Source organism: Callithrix jacchus, chromosome 8 (genome assembly GCF_049354715.1).
Source record: "Callithrix jacchus isolate 240 chromosome 8, calJac240_pri, whole genome shotgun sequence".
In the NCBI taxonomy this organism is placed as follows: domain Eukaryota; kingdom Metazoa; phylum Chordata; class Mammalia; order Primates; family Cebidae; genus Callithrix; species Callithrix jacchus.
The window spans coordinates 35374728-35396551 of record NC_133509.1 but is presented as its reverse complement, the minus strand read 5'-3'; the positions used below and the strand labels follow the sequence as shown (position 1 = coordinate 35396551).

Here is a 21824-nt window from a genome sequence, read left to right as displayed (position 1 = left end):
TCCACTGTGAGATAACCACCTAGAACATGTTGGTTACTCTGTTATGGTGCTTTTGCCTGGAAGAAGCAATACCTGACCAACAACGGGACAAAAAGAACATTCATCAGCTGTGGTGGCTCACGCCTGTAATCCTAGCACTTTGGGAGGCTGAGGCAAGTGGATCACCTGAGGTCAGGAGTTCAAGACCAGCCTGGCCAACATGGAGAAACCCCATCTCTACTAAAAATACAAAAGTTAGCTGGCCTTGGTGGCGAGCTCCTGTAATCCCAGCTACTTGGGAGGCTAAGGAAGAGAATTGCTTGAACCTGGGAGGCGGAGGTTGCAGTGAGCTGAGATCACACCGCTTCACTCTGGCTTGGGCAAAAGAGCGAGACTCTGTCTGAAAAAAAAATAAAGAGAGAGAGAGAACATTCATGTCTCCTAACAGAAAATCCAAACCTCAGAGTCTTCAAAGTTCATTAGTTTAGCAGCTCTATGTAGCCATCAAGGACTTGAGGGTCTCCCTTTACTATGCCACCTTCTGTATGTGAACCTTTCCCCCAGTTTGCTTTCATGGAACCAAGATAGCAGCTGCTGATCCATGCACCAGCTGTTGCTTGCCACTACCAGAAAGAAGAGCGTTTTCTTCATGTATTCCCTTTTTCTTAGGGAAGACAATCTTCCTCAAAGCCCTCCCACACTTTTGCTCAGATTCTACTGGCCAGAATTGAGTCACATTTCCATGCTCTAACTGTAGGAGATACTGGAAAAAGAAGTATTTTGCATTTTCAGGCTCTGTAGGTGGAGGTGACCACTCCCAGCAAGTTAGAAGCAGGGGTAGGTGGGTGGATGGTTAGCAGGTAGACAGCCAAACCTGCTGATCTTCCAGACATCTCTTTATGCTGATACAAACACATGGCATTTGTGTATCTACATAGATATGGATATCTACTCAGGAATGGGATGATATCATATATGCTTTTTTTTTTTTTTTCTGGTTGCAGAAAGTGATTTATTTAGACAGAGAAAGAGGAAAAGGAGAAGGAGAGAGGAAGAAGCAGCTAGCTCTCACACTGAGTGAGAAGGGTTCCCAGAGGGGGAAAACCAGAGAAGGAAAGCTCCTCTCACACTGAGAGAGAGAACCTAGAAAGGTGGAATCCAGGAGAGGAAAGCAGCTTCCACACTGGGTGGAAGGGAATAGAGAGGCAGAGAGAGATGGAGTTTAGGAGAGGAAAGCAGCTTCCACACTGGGTGGAAGGGGACCCCAGAGGGGTTAAATTCAGAAGGGGACAGAGAGTTCCCACTATGTGGGAGGGGATTCCAGAGAGCTGGAAATCCCTCATACATGCTCATTTCTGTGGTCACAATCCCTCTCACATTCTATTATTGTTATGACCAGTTTGACTTCCCATGCTTTACTACTAACATACGTTAACACTTGGTGTTTATCCTTTAATAATTTTCTCAATGCTTATGTAAATCAAGGAATATACATATACTTATAGAATGGAAGTGTGTCATTTATTTACCAAAATAATATGCAGTATATCATGACAGTCCTTTTAAATATGTTAGGTACCTAAGTATCTAACATTTAGGTACCTAGCTAACACTTAGGTACCTAGCTTACTAGTCTTTAAATGTTACGCATTGCTGCCCGGCTCCTGCCAGCTTTCCCTCCTATCCAACTTTCCTTTCTATCTCCTTCAACTTTTATCAGAGTCCAGCAAAGCGTGAGTACAGAGCTTACTAGCCTCCCTCATACTTTGTCGTCTGGGATGTCAGGATAACGTAGTTATGAAGCAGAATGCTCTCTATGTGCCCTTCTGTCTTTCAACTAGTTGCTTGCTCTTAGTGAAGTTTTCAGGGTCTTCCCACACTCCCATTAAGTTTCTAAAATCCTTCGTTCTCTTTCTGCTTTTTCAATGAAAGCCTGTAATTAATCTGTCCCTTCTAAGCGTCTGGAAGCTACATTCTTTCCTGAGGGAAATAGAAGACCTCAGAGTGATATTTTGCATTTCCAAATATGCCACATTCCCCATGCCTTTTGCCACTTGCATGGTGGAAGGATCTGAATTGTAGGGCTGGAGAGGTATTCATTCTTTGTAGACTCCCTGTCTTCCTTTTCAGTGTTTATTCCGACGCTGAAGGGAGTTTTTTCACAAAGCTCTAAAATTTAACTGTTTTGCCAAGAATTTGTGTTGTGTTGTTTTTACGAACTGTGACTTTTCCTGTTATGTTTCAATCAGATGTGAACAAAACCAAATAGTTGTTAGACACGTTTATACAGGGATTATCTTATAGATTTCTGTCAAACATAGTTAACCTGAATCTTTCTTGTGTGTCTTCTATAAACCGCCTAAATATACTGGTGTTTAAATAAAGATGAGAAGAAAAGAAGCCAAGATAAGATCACTGGCAAAGACATAAAACCATTCAAAGGGAAAAACTGCAAAATATTGTAGCTCTTGGCCACCACTAATTCAGGCGCAGGGCAATCACTTTGTTAGCCTAGGGCCTGAAGTGATTCTCACCAAATGTGTATAAGGCCCAGTGCAGCATGGGTCTCAAAATGTTGTAACCAAAGTGTTTTCCGTGTTCCTAGGGTACACATTTTAGGTACTGGAGATTCAGAAAGTATTCAGTTGGGGAGATTTCATATGTACCGTGGAGGAAAGCATTCTAACTCCAGAGCTGTCTCCTCGTTCCCTGGCAGTGGGTAACTAATCTAAAATCATGAGACACACGTCTGTTACAGGAAAAGGGTCCCAATCCAGATCCCAAGAGAGAGTTCTTGGATCTCGTGCAAGAAAGAATTCCGGGCGAGTCCACAGTACAAAGCAAAAGCAAGTTTATTAAAAGGGTACAGTCTTGAAAGAACAGCTACTCCATAGACAGAGTAGGGCGTTTCCAAAGCTAGGAGGAGCAATGTGTCCACCCTAGGTGAGATGCCTGCATATGTATATGTGCAGGATGAAAAAAGATTATGGGAATATGTGCTCTGCTACAAAGGTTTGTGATAAAGGATTAATTTTATTAATTACTGTATTTTGCAAGAATTGATATTGTTATCTTTAAAGAGAAATTAGGAATGCTTTTGTTCTCAAGATATCAGGGCATTAGGACACTCCCAAGTCTGGGTCTGTTTAGTAAACATTATCAATCTGTTCCCTTAACCATAAACGTCTAAAGGCTAGGAATGCCTAACTTTCTGGGAATGCAGCACAGCAAATCCCAGCCTCATTTTCCTAGCCCTCATTCAAGATAAGCTTGCTCTGGTTCGAATGCCTCTGATATGTCCATTTATGGGCATGAAAAAAACTTAATTTTTTTTCAACAATGGGGGTAATTTTCTCTGTGGTGGTTTTTTGTCTTTTGTACCCTATGCTCATTTTTAGGGAACAAGATCTTCCTATTGAATGGTCTTGGTATTGACATTTTTGATGTAAGTTGGAACCATGGAAACATGAATGAAATAATATGACATGCAATCAGATCATTGAATGCCAATTCAATTTTTGCTGGCTAGTCTGGTTGAGATTACCCCAAAATGTCTTCCCTTTCCTTAAGGTAGTCTATAGCTACAACAAAAGGGAGGAGCAGAGTTATCTCTCCCCAAAGAGAACCTGGTGAGAAAATTTATTTTTTAAAAAGTAGAGGGAGGGGAAAATTGCAGGGAACTTTGCAAAAGGGTTTGGTTTTCCTGACATCCTTAACTGGCATGCTGTCACAGAGGAGAGGATTTTGCTCTACTAATTATTTCGTATTTTCCCAAGTTGTCATTACTGTAAAAATCTCATTGTCCTCAAAGCTACCTGTTCTCTATTCATCTGCTGCTTGCTTTCTGTTATTCTTGAATTTAGGGAAGAAAAGACAAAGGAGAAAATGGAGTTTTCCAGCTTTTTGTATGGTTGCCCTTTGAGACACAGAGCAGTGTCTCTATTCTGAGTTCCTGCTCTGGACACTAGCCATGTACTCACACCATGCTCTCTGCTGTTACCTGGCTATTCCACCTGGGTCCTAGTTCTGTGCCGACTTCTGTCTTTTGGTTTTTTATAATTTCCACTTTTCATCAGTTTATTCCCAGTATCTCCAACAAAAAAAAGAAACCGTTTATTTAGATACTCTAGGAACCAAAGAACATTGAGGTCAATCATGATCATTGATACCTTCCTTGCAGTGAACTAAAACCTTTTGGGAGTTAGTTTTCAGTAGCAAACAAAGACTCCATCTTTTCTTGAGACTAGATTGCTAAACAAAGTCAGGGGCTATTTCTAGAAATTTTTTTCCTTTTTAAAACAGACTTAGAATAAAAATGTACAGCGAATTTTCAAAAACGTATGTTTGAATGAAGCATGTTTCAAAATGATACGTCAGTTTTAAGGATTCTAAGCAGTTTTTGTTATTGTATTTCTTTCTAGACTCCTAAATATGTGTATATATTTAAAATAATTTGAACTCAGTTGTGTTCCTCCGTTTTAGTGTTTTGCTCTTCTCACTCATTTATGATATTCATGTAAATTAAGCAAACAACGTGAAGCCAATCATTTCTATTTCTTTGAAGTGTCAGTTCCATAGGTAGTTGGAAATTATAGTTTAGTAAGTCCTGAAAATCTGATGGAATTTTTCAGGGGGAAGGCTTAATTGAGCAGCCAGAAGAGGCTATCATCAGGTCAGATTGAATCTTACGAATTGATCTCAATTTTTTGAGTCACTCCAGTAACATACAGACCAACAAAACTTCAAATTGTCTAACTCTGTCTCTGAACCTGATATGCCATTGAATTCTGGAGGCTAATTCCTATCCCAAATGCTCTCTGAAACTCAAAGTTTTTCAAATTTGCAAAAGCACCACAAGGGTTCCATTTCTTTATTATACTTTCCAAAGCTGTCTCCCATGGAATGCTGCTTTGAGAATGGTTAAAGGATGTTATAATCCTCTTATTTGGAAACCTGATTTGCAAATGCTAGGAAGGTATGTATGCTTTTACTATGCTTATTGGCATTAACAATTGCAAATACCTGGTAAGGCCTTGCCACTTCACTTAGGATATGAAGCTGGGGCAATCACCAAATTTGTTTCTTCAGCAGATGTTTTTTGTGTGCTTACTCTAATGTCTCACAGAAGGCTAGGCAGCTCAAATGATCAGAAAAGATTCTTTAAGATAGTCCGACTCCTATAGCTCTCCCAACCTTAGGGGGAAGTGGAAAAATCATAACTGTGTTTAACTTCCAATATACAACAACTCAATATGAAGAAATTCCAAAGTAAGAAAAAAACAAATTTTTCTCCAGAGATTGTCTACCAGTCCACAGATGTAGATCTGGCAAGATGCCCAGAAACCTAGGTAGGTACAATTTGGACACATCAGGTTAGTTCCTTGTAACATCTCGGAATGCATGCTTTTGGTTGCTTTCAGCCTACACCTTGTCAGCTCAGCCCTTGGATCCTTTTTTCAAATAATTGACTTGGCATGTTCATTATAATGACTCAGTATGTGACTGATGTCACTGAATGTCCCATTTTTCCTTGGAGGTTTGGCACATATTCCTGGATACTGTAATTATTCTACCTTTTTTGTTTCTCCTCATTATACATGAAGTGCTGGAGAGAGGCCATCCTTACTGATAGAACACTGATACTCCCTTTTCAATCTTCTTACGGAGGGTGTTAGCTTGTGCTTCAGGCATGAGTGTGAGACTATGTGAATTAGCCCTGATTTGTGAATTGACTGTCATTTATATTTCCATAGTTGTCACACTCACACAAATCTTAACTTCTGTACCTTGAAAATGGGAATGGCAATCTTATCCCTTTCAAAAAGAAAAAAAAATGGCATGTTGGGGATTAACTGAGTAGGGCTCAAAAGCACCAGGAAAATGTAAGAGAAGTCTGTCCACATAAGCCAAGAGCTGATGCTTTCTTAGTGGTCAATGAATTTGCTTATTATAGTTTCTAAATCAGAAAACAGACCTCAAACTAGATCTGTGATTGATCGGCGATCAATTACAAGTCCAACTCTTTGTGAAGCCCCAGGGTAGATACACAAAATGTACCAGGCATGTCTTATTTTTTAATCAGAGTTAAATAACGCATGGAATTGCTGTATTCAGAGCCACAGCCTGACCTCTTATGGTGGTGCCAGCAGCAGGGGTGGCCTTGTAGATGGCTTTGCAGTCCTCACAGGTACTAGCCACTGGTCACATTTCAAGTACTCAGTAACCACATATGCTAAGCTACTAGGTTGGACAACACATATGAGAACTTTCATCAGCATGGAACATTCCACTGCACAGGGCTGCTTGTCACTGACAAATGTTCCCTCTTACCACTGCTCTAACTAGTCTGAAGTCAGTCTTTACAGTAGCATTGGGTAGGTCCATCTCACTCTAATGAAGAACACTGTGACACTACATATATAATATTACATTTTCATACTTTCCTTTACCCAAACACTGAGTATGAGGCTAAGTGTACTCAAGTGCATGTTAAAATGAAATTTATCAACCAGTAATCAATACCTAATTAAAAAAAATTATATCATGAGACAGGGGTGAAAATATGCTATTTTCCTTTATATATGAATTCTAGTTGATTCACCTTCTGAATGACCAAGACATTACCTCCCCCTCCATCCTTGCACCCTCCAATCCCCCAAGAATTAGAGATTGATTTTATTATAGGTCCATCCCTCTTTGTTTATGATATCACATCTATTTGATAAAGAATGCAACATTGGCAGAGATTTAAGTGTTTTACATGTAATATATGCAAAAAGTGTAAACATCGAATATATTAATAGATCCAAGGTAATTTGCTTAAAGTGCATTGTCTATAGTATCTTTATTGCTAACCTCACATATATCTTATATCTAACAGGGAGTAGGCTTCATGCATCCATGAACATACTACCAACCAAGAGATCAAACTAGTAATATTTCAGCGTAGCATTCATAAAATAAATAATAGACTTGCAGAGTTGACAGAGACAATAGAACTGTCAGAGAAATGGAGGTCAAATCATCTCTTTGCCAAAGTCAGGAGAGGTGGAGTATCCCTTAAGCACTAGATGAGTGATGGAGTCACAATTGGAACTCAGCTCCTGGGACCTGGAGCTAGGGCTGCTTTGGACCCTTTGTTCTTTGCCCTCCTCTGACAAGGAGATGAGGGAGACCAGCTAGGAGAAGAGGAGGAAGTTGATCTCTCTCTGATGGCAGGAAGGTGAGTCCTTCTGGTGCCTGGCCAGCACCTGGGCCATCATGCCACTACCTTGCAGAAGAAGAAGAGATGCCCTTTCTTCTTAGCCTGTATCATCACTTTAAGTGTTCCATCTGACTTCAAAGTTGCCCGTTCCCAGGGTAGCCCAAATGCTTAGTCAATGGAATTTCTGGAACCAGAGCACAGTACCTTGTCCTGGTGAGTTCATTGTATATGTGCCATTTCTCTCTGGTTTTATGTGCTCCCTTTGAAAAAAATTCCTAATTCTCTTACCCTACTTCTCTCAAATGGGATCTGAGCATTTATCTTGAGGATTCATAGATGTGATTTTAGGGGACTGTAAATGTCCTGGAGAGGAAACGGAAATCCACCTTTCAGTCTGTAGCATTCATTAAATTATCAAAACTGACTATGATAGAATAAGGCTTAGAACTTCTATAAGGGAGAAAAGAAAGGTGCATTTTTTAAAAAAGAAAACAAAATTGCTGAACTCAGAAAAACTAGTAAACGGGTAGTAGGTATAATAAACACCAATTTAATGGAAATAGGCAATGTAAATGAATAATACTGCAATGCTAAAGAAGCCTAGGAAGAGGCTGGGGTGGTGGCTCATGCCTCTAATCCCAGCACTTTGGGAGGCTGAGGCGGGTGGATCACCTGAGGTTAGGAGTTCGAGACCAACCTGCCCAACATGGTGAAACCCCGTCTCTACTAAAAATACAAAAATTAGCCTGGCATGGTGACAGGTTCCTATAATTCCAGCTACTCAGGAGGCAGAGGCAGGAGAATCACTTTAACCTGGGAGGCAGAGATTGCAGTGAGCTGAGATTGCACCATTGCACTCCAGCCTGGGTGACAGAACAAGACAAGGCTGAAGATGCATTTCCCTTTTGTCTTCCTTCAACCATTTGTTCGAAATCTGAATTACAAATTGAATTCTGCAAGTCAGTGAGATGGGAGACACCTTCCGTCCTCTTCTCCAGCACTACAGCGGTGTGCAGATTTACACAGACTTCCTTCCAATGATGGGGTAATTTGGAAAGCCAAGGTCAGGCTCTGTGGTTCGTGGCACTGCCTATGGTGTCGGGAGCTGTGAAATGGGGCAAATAGGCCATCACTGGTCTTTCTCTCACAAAAGGATTCCTGCAAATTTTTCCTCATGTCTCTGGGGTATTGCATTGCATGATAGGAATAAACAAGGACTTCTGATACCACTAAATTGACGCTGAAATATGGCACCCCTAATTAGATGACACCGTCAAGGAGAATAAGACTCAAGACAGGAATATGGTCGTTCTGCTGTTTGGCAAAGATGCTGCTGAGGGTCCTTGAGAAAACATGACCACACGGGAGCTGCAGGTAGGCTTTGGCCAGGAGTAGCAGAACCAAGAGGGCAAGGATTGCTACAACCACCCCTGTTGTCTTTCTCAGAAGTGGCTTGCCACTGTCAACATCCATGAGAAGCAATGACAGCAGACACCAACTTATTATGTACTAAGGAAGAGCCAAGGAATCATGTTGTTACCTTCCGTTTCAATATTTAGGGAAGATAGCTCCTAATTTATTCTATTCAATTAAAACAAGGGAACTGTGGAACTCCATATACCAAATAGCAAGAAATGTTCACAGGAACCCTGCTTGCCAGTTGTAATTTTGAACTAAAATTACATGAAAAACTTCATGCAGGAAAACAAATCATGAATTTTAAAAATGTCTGTTGATCTAGAGAGATCTATGGACAATGTGAACTACTACTGTTTGCCTCAGGCATTTGACCGTTGATGCAGTACAGTTCATCTAGTTTTCTGAACAATTTCTCATTTTTTTCAGGGGCTCTGACCTCCAGTATCAGCCTTCCAAGGAGAGAATGGTAGTATAACCATGACTGGAGACCAACTGTTCCAGGTAAGAATATTTTGGCAGATTTTAAAAGCAACTCTTACTGGTGTTGATTGACTTAAAAATATTTTAAAAATATAATACATTATAAACCTCTTCAATATCAAGGGGCAGGATATAATGATTTATATATTTTATTTTGACTTTACATGCGGTGTTAAAAACCCAAAGTACATATTATTTACACATCCACAATACAAGTTTACAAGATATCTATACATGTTAAAGTACTCTATAAAGCAGTATAGAGCCACTTCACTTTAGGGTTACTTTTTATGCCGTACCATTAAAAAAGATACAATCTGCGTTTACCTTTGCACAAATGGATAAAGCATTTAAAAATTAAATTAACAGGATAGAGACTAGATTTAATGTTATAAATTTCAACATAAATACTGATTGAACTCACATTACAAACTACAAGGAAGCACAATGTTACAAAATGTTATCTGGGGTCACACAGAGTTACTGTTCCGTTTTACACACGCTGGGATTAATATTGGTAAGGTGAATTCAAACATATTGTTGGTGGACCGAGTAGTGTTTATCATTGGTTGGTTTAATTTATTAATCTGTAATATTTTAGTTGCAAAGCTGAAGTGTTTCAGAAATTTTAGCTATAGCGCTTCCAGAGATCACTGGAAATCATGTTCTTTATAAGACAATGTTCTTTAAAACAAAAAAAAGAATAACTGCATCAGTATTTCACATTCTGTATAAAAATGATCCGGTCTTCTGCATCCTGTCCTCCAAGTAATAGGTACCAACAGTATTATCACAAGAAATCAGTCGAACTCATTTGCCTGACTACATCAGGAGCATTTCTCTGCCTTGGTACTTTCTAGATTTGGTTCACTAAACAATTGTGTGGTGTGCAGCATATTACTGAAACAGTCAGCAGGGTTGCACATCATCAACCATAAGTGGTTTCTGCCAAACTACGTATAAATGACGCTATATAGTTTCCGCAGGTGTCACATTACCCAGGAAACCTCATTTGAGTTCACATTATCACTGTTTCATCCTTAGGAAAGCAGGAGTGGAATGTTTATCATGGCAAAGAATGTAATGCTGCTCTGAGGGTGGATTATGTAACAATTAATTGCTAGACTGTTTCTGTGATTTTTTGAAAAGAGTCTTTTCAGGTGCTGGTTGAAAAACATTTACAACTGGCACTCAGTAAATAATGTGCTATACTGAAAACACTTGACAGATTTTAGTACTTCTATCATTCTCATGAATAAGGCACAAAATGCACAGATTCAGGTAAACTCACATGTGGTATTTACAGTATATTGTCATTACCTGCATGACTTGGGGGAAAATTCTCACATAACACAACATGGACAACATGATTGTACCACTGTTAGGTTTTCACAGACTGTTTCTGTTAAGCCAATTACAATTCCTTTCATATGTCTTTTGTCTTCTATTTTTTTTTTGTTTGTTTTCTGTTTTTTTTTTTTTTTACCTTGGGGGGTAGGAAGAGTTAAAGGAGGAGAAATTTTACTATGTGGAAAAAAAAACAAACACAATCAAAATAAAACCTTTTTAGTGTGTCCAAGGTTAAATAGAGTGACTCAGGCTTTGATTCACAGTGGACAGGTAAATTTTACTACTGAATACTGGAAAATAAATCAAGGATACCTCTTAATATCTTGATCTCCTTAAGCTGGCAAGACTGGAATAGAAGTTTTAACAAATAGCAGCACAAAATCACTTGCAACTCTTACATTCTGGCATTGGGTACCACATAAGTAAGGTTCATCATTTTGAAGGTCAAAGGAGCCTTGATTCTATTTCTCTTTCAAAGCTGAACCCAATGGACTCCTGTGGGAAGTAGTTATTGTCTCTTGTTCAGTCATGCTCTATGTAAACAACTCCATAGCACAAAAAGATGCAATGGGAACCTAAACAAATCCTAGTGGGTACAGAATGCACACACACACACACACACACACACGTGCATGTGCACGCACAAGTTTGTTGGTGGCATGAAAAAAAATGCCACACATGAAAAGAAATGCTACAGCTTGGGTCAAAGATTGAATTTTTAGCAAACTGCCTGGTAATCTACAAGTTCATTTCTTTGAGACATTACCATCTTATTTTGACATTTGTGCAAGAGGCAAGGTGAATGCATACATGTTAAAACGTTCACATTTAATGGGAAGACCACACATAATGGCAGTCTACATTGAACCCATTTTCAAGTATTTGTTCACAGATTCGTCTGAGTACTGTTATCAGCTCTTTATACTGGCAAGGTAGCCCCTGGGAGCTACACATCTCTTTAGCTTCAAACAAAAGAAATGGAATGACCAGCACCTTCCTCTGTTTTCAGGCAAGTACACAGAAGCCTTGCTGCAATAGCTACATGTGGCAAGTTCTGATGTTGCCAAAGTTAGAAGGAGTTTCTTTGGCCACTTGCTTCTCTTAAAATACAAGCGAGTCTCTGGTTTAAGGTACCCTTACAACATCATCCTCTCAACAACATGGACGAGATAAAGCCACATGGGAATCGCACACTTGAGGCCTAGTAAGTGTATTTGTTCAGTGGTCTGACAGATGGGGTTTGAGGAACAAAGGAAGGCTTTGGTGGCACATCAGGTTTTAAGGACGGTGTCCTCTTTAGTCCCGTCCTAGGAAGAGTGCCATTACTGGTGTAGCTGCTCTGTCTGGAGAGGGAAGGCTGCAGATGAACACTCCCTGGTGTTCCCTGAATATAGTCCCCCTTTGCCCCAGTGGGGGTGGGCATATATCCTCCACGGTTCATACTAGGCTGTCTGGATAACGAAACACCATTTGGTGAGTTTAAGTTTTTAGGCATAGCAGATATTGAGTGCCTCTGGGAGGAATTTTTGTGATAACCCCTTTGTCTTTCCAGAGAAGTCATTGGGACTCCAGGAGTGGTGGGGACATCCACTCGCTTGGTGGGGCTATTTCTGGGGAGAGTTGAAGGAGGGGAATACAGCGATGCCTCCCGGTTAGGAACTTTAGGTGGAACCTCAGACATGGCTCCCATGGGGTCCAGCATTAAGTTCTGGTGGGCCATTTGGATGTCTCCCATGATGGCTTTGGGGTTACTATTTGGGTCATTCAGATGCTTCAGGAGATCATTGAGTGTATTTCTGGAATCGACAGAACGCCGGTGATCTCTCTTACTGGATGACTTTGTAAGAGGGTGATCGATGTTTTGAAGCTTCTTTTCGGCTTTGTGAGCATTGGAGTTTGAGAAAGACGTGTTGTAGTCATGCGTAGCATTTGGAAGAACAATGGCACTGGGGATGTGCCCATGACTTAACGGGGAGTGAGGTGGCGGACTAGAGGGAAAAAACTGAGGGGTTTCTTTCCTTGAAGCCCCATGGCCATGGGCCTTTTCTGAGTGGCTTTTCATGGCCTGCAGGGTCTTCTGGTGAAGTACAGGTGTAGACTCAGGAGTGGGAAGAGCAGCCAGTTCTGGAGGTTGCCCTCGATGGTCCATTACCATGGATTTAGTATCTCCATTGGGTGGTAGTTCTTTCCGACTGGTCAGCAGGTTACTATACAGTTTAGGAGAATCAATATTCTGTTGGTATTCCTTGACGGGGCTGTCAAAGAGACCATTGAGTTTGGCAAAACTTCCACTGGAGTCTGTGCATGACTGGGCGGATTCTGCATCTTTATGGATCTTTCTGTTTTTCCGAACAAACATGTCTCGATAGCAGTATACTGCCACACCTGCAATGAATGCCCCCAGAACAAAAGCAGCAAAAACACAGGTGATGAGGACATTCATGTGGACCATCTGGTTGGACTCTCCAGACTGGACTTCCCATCGTACACCTGCAATAGACACATGGGACAGTATGAATGAGGTGCTTTTTAAACATAATAATAAATAGCAAATGGCTTTCAGTGAGCCAACGCGGCCTTCACGTGGTCCATATGCTTAGCTTGGAGGGTCAAGTAGACTCCAAAATTGCTCGTATATTTTGTCTTTAATCAAACTAGGATCCCCAGAGACATATAGGATTGCTGCAAATGCCAGAATAATTCTAATCTCCCACTGATCTGTATTTTTCTGTTCTTTTCCTCCAATCTCTCATAAATGGTTGTTATATATTAGGAATTTTAAGAGTTTCTATCTTAAAAACAGTTAGAAGTGTATATTTTCTAAATAGCTAACTTTAAACTCCTTATATGTTTTGTGTCATAATTTTCTCTTTATAAATCAGAATTTAAGGGTAACTGGTAGGATATAGGAAAATGTAATAATTAGCATAAATATATATTGTGCTAAAATAGTTATTCCAATACAATTATACTAACTTAAATAAGAACACATAATTTGTTCACAAACCAAAAATATCTGCTCGATCACTGTTAGCTATAAATAGAGACTTTCATGTTTGCTTGGATTTGTTTTCTCATTCCATCTTGGGGTGAAGCACTCTTGAATGACTGACTATGTCAGAAATCCACAGTCTAAGGAAACATACTGCATATTAGTTAAGTAAATTGTCAAATTATCTGAACGTATTTGAAAATATTTAAATTACACCTAGAAGAAGAGCAAATTAGTTTATAATTATTAAAATTAACCTTTTAATGCAACCACAGACATCTAACAATTAATAAAAAAATGTTAGTTTAAGAGGTATTCAAGTCTGTTACATGCTATAAACACAGCTATCCCAGAGTAAGGTAAATCAGAATGATTTTGAAGATTCTGTTGCTTTCAGTTAGTACTAAGGCCTTTGAACATTAGTTGTTTTTAGTTAATGTTCAGGGTTATGGAATTCGGTGGCACTGTGAAAGAGCAAGAAAGAAAAGTAGAAAAAATGGCGCTACTAAAGAAATCAAAGCAGAAAGAAGAATGATTATAAAATTGTTTACAACAAAAACATATAAAACGAAAATCAACTGATATAAATCATAAATGACAATGCGCTGCCATAAAAACTGATTGGAAACCTGATACCATAGTTTAGTAAGCACTAAAGAATAGAATTTTTTTCCTAGAGTAATATATCTAATAAGCTAACTCAACAGGCAGCTATTTTATAACTGCTCCTATTAAGGGCTGAAAATGATAGTTATGGACAAGCACTCTGTTATGTTTTATTGCTTGCGGCAATCAAGCAACTTAGCATCTCATATATCCTTTTCAGACTGCATTTTGAACTGAAGCTAAACAAGAGGCTGAGAAAGGTTCCTAGACAAAACATCTGCTATCAGGATATTTGCAATTAATGAGTTTTGTTTTTGATGTTGCTGCGGTGACCCCTGAAATTCCCTGAAATTCAGCAGGCTCTCTGCTTCTTCAGACAGAAATCAACACAGATTAGATTGTCGGAGTGGCTGTTTCACCAGCCCTTTCTCCAACAGCTTTCTACCTCTTTTATCTTTTAAGGAATGCACTCAGATATAACCACAGAAAGCCGGACTGTGGCCAGGGGCGGTGGAGATACAACCCCAGAAGCTCCAGTGAGGCTCACCTCTGGAGAACCACATACTCCTCAGTGATATTAAGGATCAGGTTTCCATGCAGTTAGAGATGAGTTCCCTGCTGAGGCCTTACCCTTTGGGATACCCGATAAAGGATCAGTAAAATCAGAAGTGTTTGGATCATCTTGAACTACAAATTTCCGAGAGCTTGTCAGTTTAGGTCTCCAGGTATCAATCACTTTAGGTGTGATTTCTGGAATACTTGCCACTGTGGTAACAGAAGATGAAGATACCTCCATGTCTGTGGTGGCAAACAGATTTTTATTAACATGGACAGTGTTAAGATTTTTTTGATTGGTCTGTTGCATTGTTAAAGAAAGGTTAAGTAAATTTTATGAGAAAGTATGTTCTAGGATTTTGTAAAAACACAGCTGAGAAAGCTACATCAAATTCCTTTCTTTTAAGGGAGGAATGAAAACTAAAAATGAACAGTAACAACATAGTAAGCAGATTTCAAAATTAAAGATACTCAAAAGGCTTTTAGGAAAGCCCCTGTGGTTACTAATGACACTCATGAAAAAGATAATACAATTCCCAGGGCAGATTAGTTGCTGTTTCCTCATTTTCTTGTGAGACATCTTTTCATTTCTTTTTGTGTATTTTCTTTTTTTTTTTTTTGAGACGGAGTTTCGCTCGTTACCCAGGCTGGAGTGCAATGGTGCGATCTCGGCTCACCGCAACCTCTGCCTCCTGGGTTCAGGCAATTCTCCTGCCTCAGCCTCCCGAGTAGCTGGGATTATAGGCACGCACCACCATGCCCAGCTAATTTTTTGTATTTTTAGTAGAGACGGTGTTTCATCATGTTGACCAGGATGGTCTCGATCTCTTGACCTCGTGATTCACCCATCTCGGCCTCCCAGAGTGCTGGGATTACAGGCTTGAGCCACCGTGCCCGGCCTCTTTGTGTATTTTAAAGAGCATTTTCGGCAGGGCATGGTGGCTCATAACTGTAATCCCAGCACTTTGGGAGGCTGAGGTGGGCAGACCATGAGGTCAGGAGTTCAAGACCATCCTGGCCAACACGGTGAAACCCTGTCTCTACTAAAAATACAAAAATTAGCTGGGTGTGATGGCACACATCTGTAATCCTAGCTCTCAGGAGGCTGAGACAGGAGAATTGCTTGAACCCAGGAAGTGGAGGTTGCAGTGAGCTGAGATTGTGTGCCACTGCACTCCAGCCTGGGCAACAGACCAAGACTCCATCTCAGGAAAAAATAAAAAGCACTTTCACAGATTGTTAGAAAATGTGTAGTCTTCATTGGGGAAAAAGCTATGATGGGGCTTTGTTGGAAAATATCTGGTTAACTCTGTGAAAAGACTTGATTTTGGATGTGATAAACCAGCTCTGCCTAAGAGGTTATTACCAGGAGCCTCCCATTATCTACTACACTGAGGCTCTGCTGTCGACAGTAAAACACCGAAGCAGGGAAAGACTTTGCCTGTACTCTCAAAAACTGATAGGGAGTTCCTTCCAAAGAGTTAGAGGCAGCTAATGCAAAGGTACTGGCATTTACTAACCGAATGAGGATATTCTGATATATAAGATCTGCCATCTTTTTCTCCCCCTGAGGAAAGGAATTGCTGGTGAGTTTTAGAAGCAGCAATAGGACCAGGAGTACCTTAACCTTTTAGCATGTCTATTACTGATTTCCTCCAAATAAATTTTCCCTCAAAATGTAAGCTTACGCTTTTAGGCTAAAACCTCAGAGACTGCAATTCTGACCGGTGCAACAGTTCCAGATGAAGGCTCCAAAACAGGTACAGAGAGGCTTGGAGAGCCCACTGAACATCTTAATACATCAAAAATCAGCTTAACTCCACTGAAGTCTTTTTCACACCACTAAGACCAAGCATTCAAAGATTCCCAGGATTAGCACAAACATTTCAAAGATCTCTAACTTATAAATACACATTTATGGGAAATGTGTATTTGTTTACTAGGTCATAGGAAAGGTGAGGAGAGATGGGGAAAATAATGAAATTCTGCCATCCATTAAATACGGATGGCCAGAGGAAACATTCACAATGCAAAGATGTGAGAGAGAAGAAAGCTTGGGTGGGCGTGCGTGCAGCTGGAATGCAGTCTATGTTAGCCCATTTGAATTTTCTTTAAGGATGTGCCTTGGTCAATGATGAAGTGTTAACATGCTCTACAGGGTGAAGTGCTAAGTAAGAAAAGTCTTTTGGTACCATCAGAGGGATTATGAGTCAAAGCAGAAAAATGAAGGGCTGCCAAACTGCGCAAAAGGAGGGGAGAAGGGGCTGAAAATGCTGAACCGAAGGAAAGAAAAGGTTGTTAATTCAAAAAAATTAAAAAAAACTAACCAGATGTTGGACCGCCAAATATTTTGTAATCTGGTGTAGTTGAAGTAGGCAAAATTTCTAAAAGAATTAAAGGAACAAGTAATCAGTGAAAAGTAACCAAAAGAAAGCAAAAATTTATGAATTTCAATTAACTAAAAAAGTCAAAAATAAAAAAGACTACAAATTAAAAAGATTAACCTACTGGTTAGACTACCTCTCTCTAGATTTCCTACAAAATTGTAAATCGTGAAGGAAAAAAAAGTAAGCCTCTTTTCTAATGTCACCCCATGACCAAACAGCTCAGCTTTTGCGAAGTTTAAGTTAAATGCTAGGTGGTATGTGTCCTGAGTCATTAAAAAGACTGATTGTAAAATAATGTCCACGTGCAAATGTGATCTAAAAGAAGGTCCAGGTGGGAATGGAAGACTCTGTCTTACCATGGCAGTCCCCTAGATGAGCTGTGTTGCCAAATTCTGTGTCTTGCTCATATCCTCCAGCACTGTGGTTATGGAAAGCAAAGAAGTCTTCGGTTAACAGCCTTCATAGGAACACAAGTGACAACCAGAGCAGAACCAAGAACACAGATTGATTAGTAAGAATGGGCAGAGAGAAAAAATATATATATACATTTCAACATAACTTGCTACAATGACTATTTCTGTTAAAAACTGGTAAACTAGAATGTTTGAGAGAACAGAAGAGAATTGGTTTCTTCTCTCCATCCATTTAAGTATTAAGTATTATTCCTTTCCTCCTCACATCTCCAGGTTTTCTTTTTCCTGTTTCTCACACAACAACAATGAAAACAAAAGTAGTATAATTGGAAGTTTTCTACAATGTCTAGCTTTAGAAAATTTGGAGAGAATGGCTCATCCTAGTTCATGTGACAAAGTATACTTACAGCATCCCTGGGGTCACTCTACCGCAGGATCCCTGGCTTAACCAGCCACAATACGGGTCACGAGATGCGATACAAGACCTGTATGAAGCCAAAGAAGAATGTAGCTTGGATTTTCTCATCATCAAAGGTTTCGATGCTGCAAGACCCAGGGTAAGTAAAGAAACACGAGCTTACTTTTTACACGATCCGTAACGTTCACAGCGACTGAGGGGGATGCGGATAACGCAGCTAGAGAATGCCACATATATAGTGTGGTGATCTTTATCCAACTGTAATGAGATGACCTTTTTGTCTTCCTCATTCTCAGCATTGCACCTATTTTGTGGGAAACATTTTGAAGCCATATGTTTAGTCAGTCAAGTGTGGTTTGGTTTAGCAATTACTAAGAGCTGGGAAATTTTAAGGAATATTCTTGGTTACAAACCAGGCAAGTACATAGTTTGGGAAATAATTATGTGATTCATCTTCTATTTCTCTGCATGGTTGGTTAAATTTCAGGCTGGACAAAGGGTTTTTAAAGATTGCTTTCCTGTTATGATATATTGGATTTGCGAAGGCCACACTTGACTATAGAAATAAAAAGGATAGTGTTTTAATGCATTTAGATTTTCCTGCGTTAGATGATTCTAGATCTCTCCTTAGTCCCCCCCTTTGCTCCATTCCTCTAATGTATTTCTTGTTTTCTTTTTTCATGGTCTAAATATTCTCTTACATATTAGTGATAGCAAGGAAATGCTAGTATTACACTCTGCATTTGTATGTGCATTTATATTTGTGTGTGTGTGGTTTGCAAGCTTACAACTGTCTGATGCATGTAGCATCTTGAAATATATTTGCAAGGTAAGAGAGGTGCTGCTAAAATGTTCTCACATTCTACAGGTGAAAAACAAGGGCTGAATTATTTTCAAACTGCTCAGCTGTTCACTCTCCTTGCCCTAGTGGGCTTGGGATGAAAACAAACCCAGGCTTTATTTAAATGTGGAAAAAAACACAAAACACTAATATACCAAGCCACTGCTAATTGAGAGGGCCAAAAGGAAATGACTAGATGAATACATGCTGGAAATTTCTGAACAGTGCTGAAGCGGGTTCTTGTAAGATACACCTACTTTGCATGGTTATAGGCATCAATCTCTTCCAGTAATATGCTGTCATTCAAAGAGAAAGGACTGGTCTTTGCCAGAACTTTAAGTACCACGCCAGCTTCAGAGCCAACAAAGATGACTGTGTAGTTCTGGTAGGGCCCGGCAGAATGGTCCACCGTGATGGCTGTCAGTCTGTACCTACCAGAGGAGACAGCACAAATCAGAAGGGAAGGCCAAGGGGCAGAGAAAACGTTTGAGGAAGGAGTGTTTCCTACACCATCTCACCTGACCCGAGTCTTTGTGAACCAGGGCTCATCGGCAATGGGTGGAACGGCAGAGTCCATCAGGGGATGAGATTTGATGAATGACAGGGTTTCATCTGGGAAATCGATGGAGGTTTTATAAGCTTCAGCAACGCCGTGTTTTGCACAACAGCCAGGCCTGGAAGGAAAACAGCATTCTTTTATGTTCTCGGCCACCCCTGCCACACCATGTACTATATCTAAGGAATAAGTGTTCATTCTAAGAGAAGAGGTCAAGGGAGGAAGGAGAGTGAGTGAAATTAAAGGAGCAGTGCTATGTTCCTGAATTCAATGGGCTGTACACTCACACTCATGAGCTTGAAGGTCACAAGACTATGTCTACTGGCTCTGTCTGAGATGGTGCAGAGGGAGGGACCCCTTCCTGGTGTGGGAGGTTGGTCCAGCTGCTCCCTGGGAGGGATGCTTCCAATGACTGGAGGGTTTTGTTCAAGACAAAAAGCTTTTCAACTTTTTTGTTTACCTTGGCTTTGGGACTTTGTCTTCGGGAACTGCTGTCCACACAGAATCTGGAGTTTTCTGTTCCTTAAACCGTCCTTTGAATACTTTTTCAATGTCATCCATGCTAAATGCACAGACAGCAGAACCAGGGATGCTGAAAAAGGAAAAAGTTATCAGGCTGGTGACATGGAGCCTGTCTTGGTTCTGACAGGCATGTACAGAACATGTTTGCAGTGCTGGGGTTCTGTTCTTACCTGTTGAGCTGTGTGGTAAACACCCCGACCACAGTGGGGATGCCACTGATTTGTATTATGTCTGTAATAGACTGCAGAACATCAAAGTAGAAAAACGAATCTCCAGGGACAGAACAGTTCAGCCGAGCCTTCAGAAATGAAGTCCAGTGTTTCTCCAGGACCCGCTGGGATCCACCCATGTCATTTTTGCATATGCGGGCCACACGGGAATATACAGCCTGCCCAAAGGACAGAAGCAAAGCCATGGGGTTATGAGCATGGAAAGGAATGGAAACAAAATGATACTATTTAAGGGAGGAAGAAAAAATGTGAAAGATATATCTGGTTCACTAGAATCTAGCAGTCTTCTCTTTAGGTGTCTAGACATACAGTAAGAGGGTAAACTAGATTCACCTGAGAGAAAAAAAGAGCCATTTTCCTGTTTTGCCAAACGTGCTCCTCAAGAAGTGAGCTGTCTATCTGCCTTGCTGAATGAAAACCATTGCTGTACTTTGTCTCCAACTTTGCCTCCTGTATTGTTAATGAAGTGTTTCATCTTTCAACTTGGCATAGAAGGGGTTGCAATACTTTAAAATCACATGGGCTTTCACTGAAACACTAAAAATTGAATGGGGTCCCTACTTTCTATCCTGCCTTTTGACACTGAGAAAGAATAGACTATCAATGGATTTCTAAAGAGTAAAAAAAAAGCATCCGTAGCTCAAGGGTACCTGTAGAACACACTCTGTGGCTGCAGGAAAGAAAAGAAACCTTCTCAAAAATCAAGGCTGCTGTTCTCACTCAGGCTATTGTTCAGATGTTTTCCAGCAATTATTCTCATGATAAGCAACCCACCTCTCTGCACTTGGCCCTGTGTGCCTTAAATGGAGAGCTGGAAAACATGTCAAGGGAGCATCCTTAACTCTAAGACAGCGGTCTCAACTTCATGCAGCACAAGTTCACAATTCAAAAGCTTATACTTGCCTTGCCTAAATTATTATGTTCGACAGCAATTTCTCGAAAGAAGAAATAGACATAGTTTCCATATTCTATGGCATGAAGAAAGTGTGGTTCTGAAAGAAAAATGAAAAACAATTGGTTCCTACAGGATAATCCAATTAGCATAAGACCCTGACTGCAAGGCATGACTGACAGATGTTGCACAGTTACATTCAAGCCAACAAGAACTCCTATCTGCCAATGATTTTGAGGAGTCCCAATATGGGTGTGTTCAAGCTTCAGGGAACCCGTCGTCTCTAAAGTCGGCTAATGGACTGTAAAAAGGCCTACAGGGAACTGAACTACAGCAAAGGTCCTTGTTTCAACAGATTTATTCATTAACCTATTTAACTAGGGAAGAAAACCTCTTACACTGAAAATAAAAAATCTTGATTTCTACACTCTGAAGAACAAAATGGCTCTCATACGGAGTAATCGATTCTCAGTTAACTTTCCAAGACGAGTAGATGGCAAGTAGTACTATGTGGATTTAGAAAGTTAGACAAATTGGCACATACAGAGACGAGATCTCTCTTTTTTTTTTTTTAGGTCACCTGGGATAAACATCTGGACAAACTTACTCTCCTGATGTGGCTACTAGTCTCCTCATTCCCTGTCAATGCTCCTGTTCACAATCAAAGCGGTATGTACTTGTTCTAAATAAACCATATAAAGTCATGCACTGAACCTCTTGATGGCTGTGGCTGCTGTCCCCACTTGGACCATCCACTATCCTGGTGACCCCACGACACTGCTCTTCAAAGGTACCTTTTATCCATTTGGAATCATATTTTATTGTGCGAAGGGCAGATCCATCACCCATGCTTCGATAAATAACGGCATCACTGGCCAAGAAGTCAGCCACTGTGGCAGAATACAGCTTCCCATCTGAAACCAAAGTTATAATTTTGGTAAGATAACCATAATTATCCTGCAGTGTGTTAGCTTCAGTAG

General features: G+C 40.3%; 1 protein-coding gene and 1 long non-coding RNA gene across 42 annotated transcripts in view; one reads left to right on the top strand and one right to left on the bottom strand.

The window, feature by feature from the left end:
* Window positions 1-9215: 9215 nt before the first annotated feature.
* SEMA6D (semaphorin 6D) overlaps window positions 9216-21824 on the bottom strand; it is a 591099-nt gene continuing 578490 nt past the window's right edge. For 9 of the 41 annotated variants that reach the window (XM_078334173.1, XM_078334172.1, XM_078334176.1 and 6 more), the window contains 12 exons: window positions 21639-21758; window positions 20856-20944; window positions 19893-20110; window positions 19661-19792; window positions 19163-19318; window positions 18902-19075; window positions 17967-18107; window positions 17793-17870; window positions 17329-17429; window positions 16913-16969; window positions 14661-14828; window positions 9216-12922 (listed from right to left, as the gene is read on the bottom strand). In XM_078334173.1, the coding sequence (XP_078190299.1) occupies window positions 11634-12922; window positions 14661-14828; window positions 16913-16969; window positions 17329-17429; window positions 17793-17870; window positions 17967-18107; window positions 18902-19075; window positions 19163-19318; window positions 19661-19792; window positions 19893-20110; window positions 20856-20944; window positions 21639-21758 (2723 nt within the window). In that variant the 3' untranslated portion in view covers window positions 9216-11633. The remainder of the gene's footprint in view (window positions 12923-14660; window positions 14829-16912; window positions 16970-17328; window positions 17430-17792; window positions 17871-17966; window positions 18108-18901; window positions 19076-19162; window positions 19319-19660; window positions 19793-19892; window positions 20111-20855; window positions 20945-21638; window positions 21759-21824) is intronic. The other 32 variants (XM_078334196.1, XM_078334197.1, XM_078334198.1 and 29 more) reach the window with 9 other exon arrangements.
* On the top strand, window positions 17805-21613 carry LOC128928767 (uncharacterized). The gene is made up of 2 exons (XR_013520962.1): window positions 17805-17942; window positions 21420-21613. It is a non-coding gene; the product is annotated as an uncharacterized LOC128928767 (long non-coding RNA).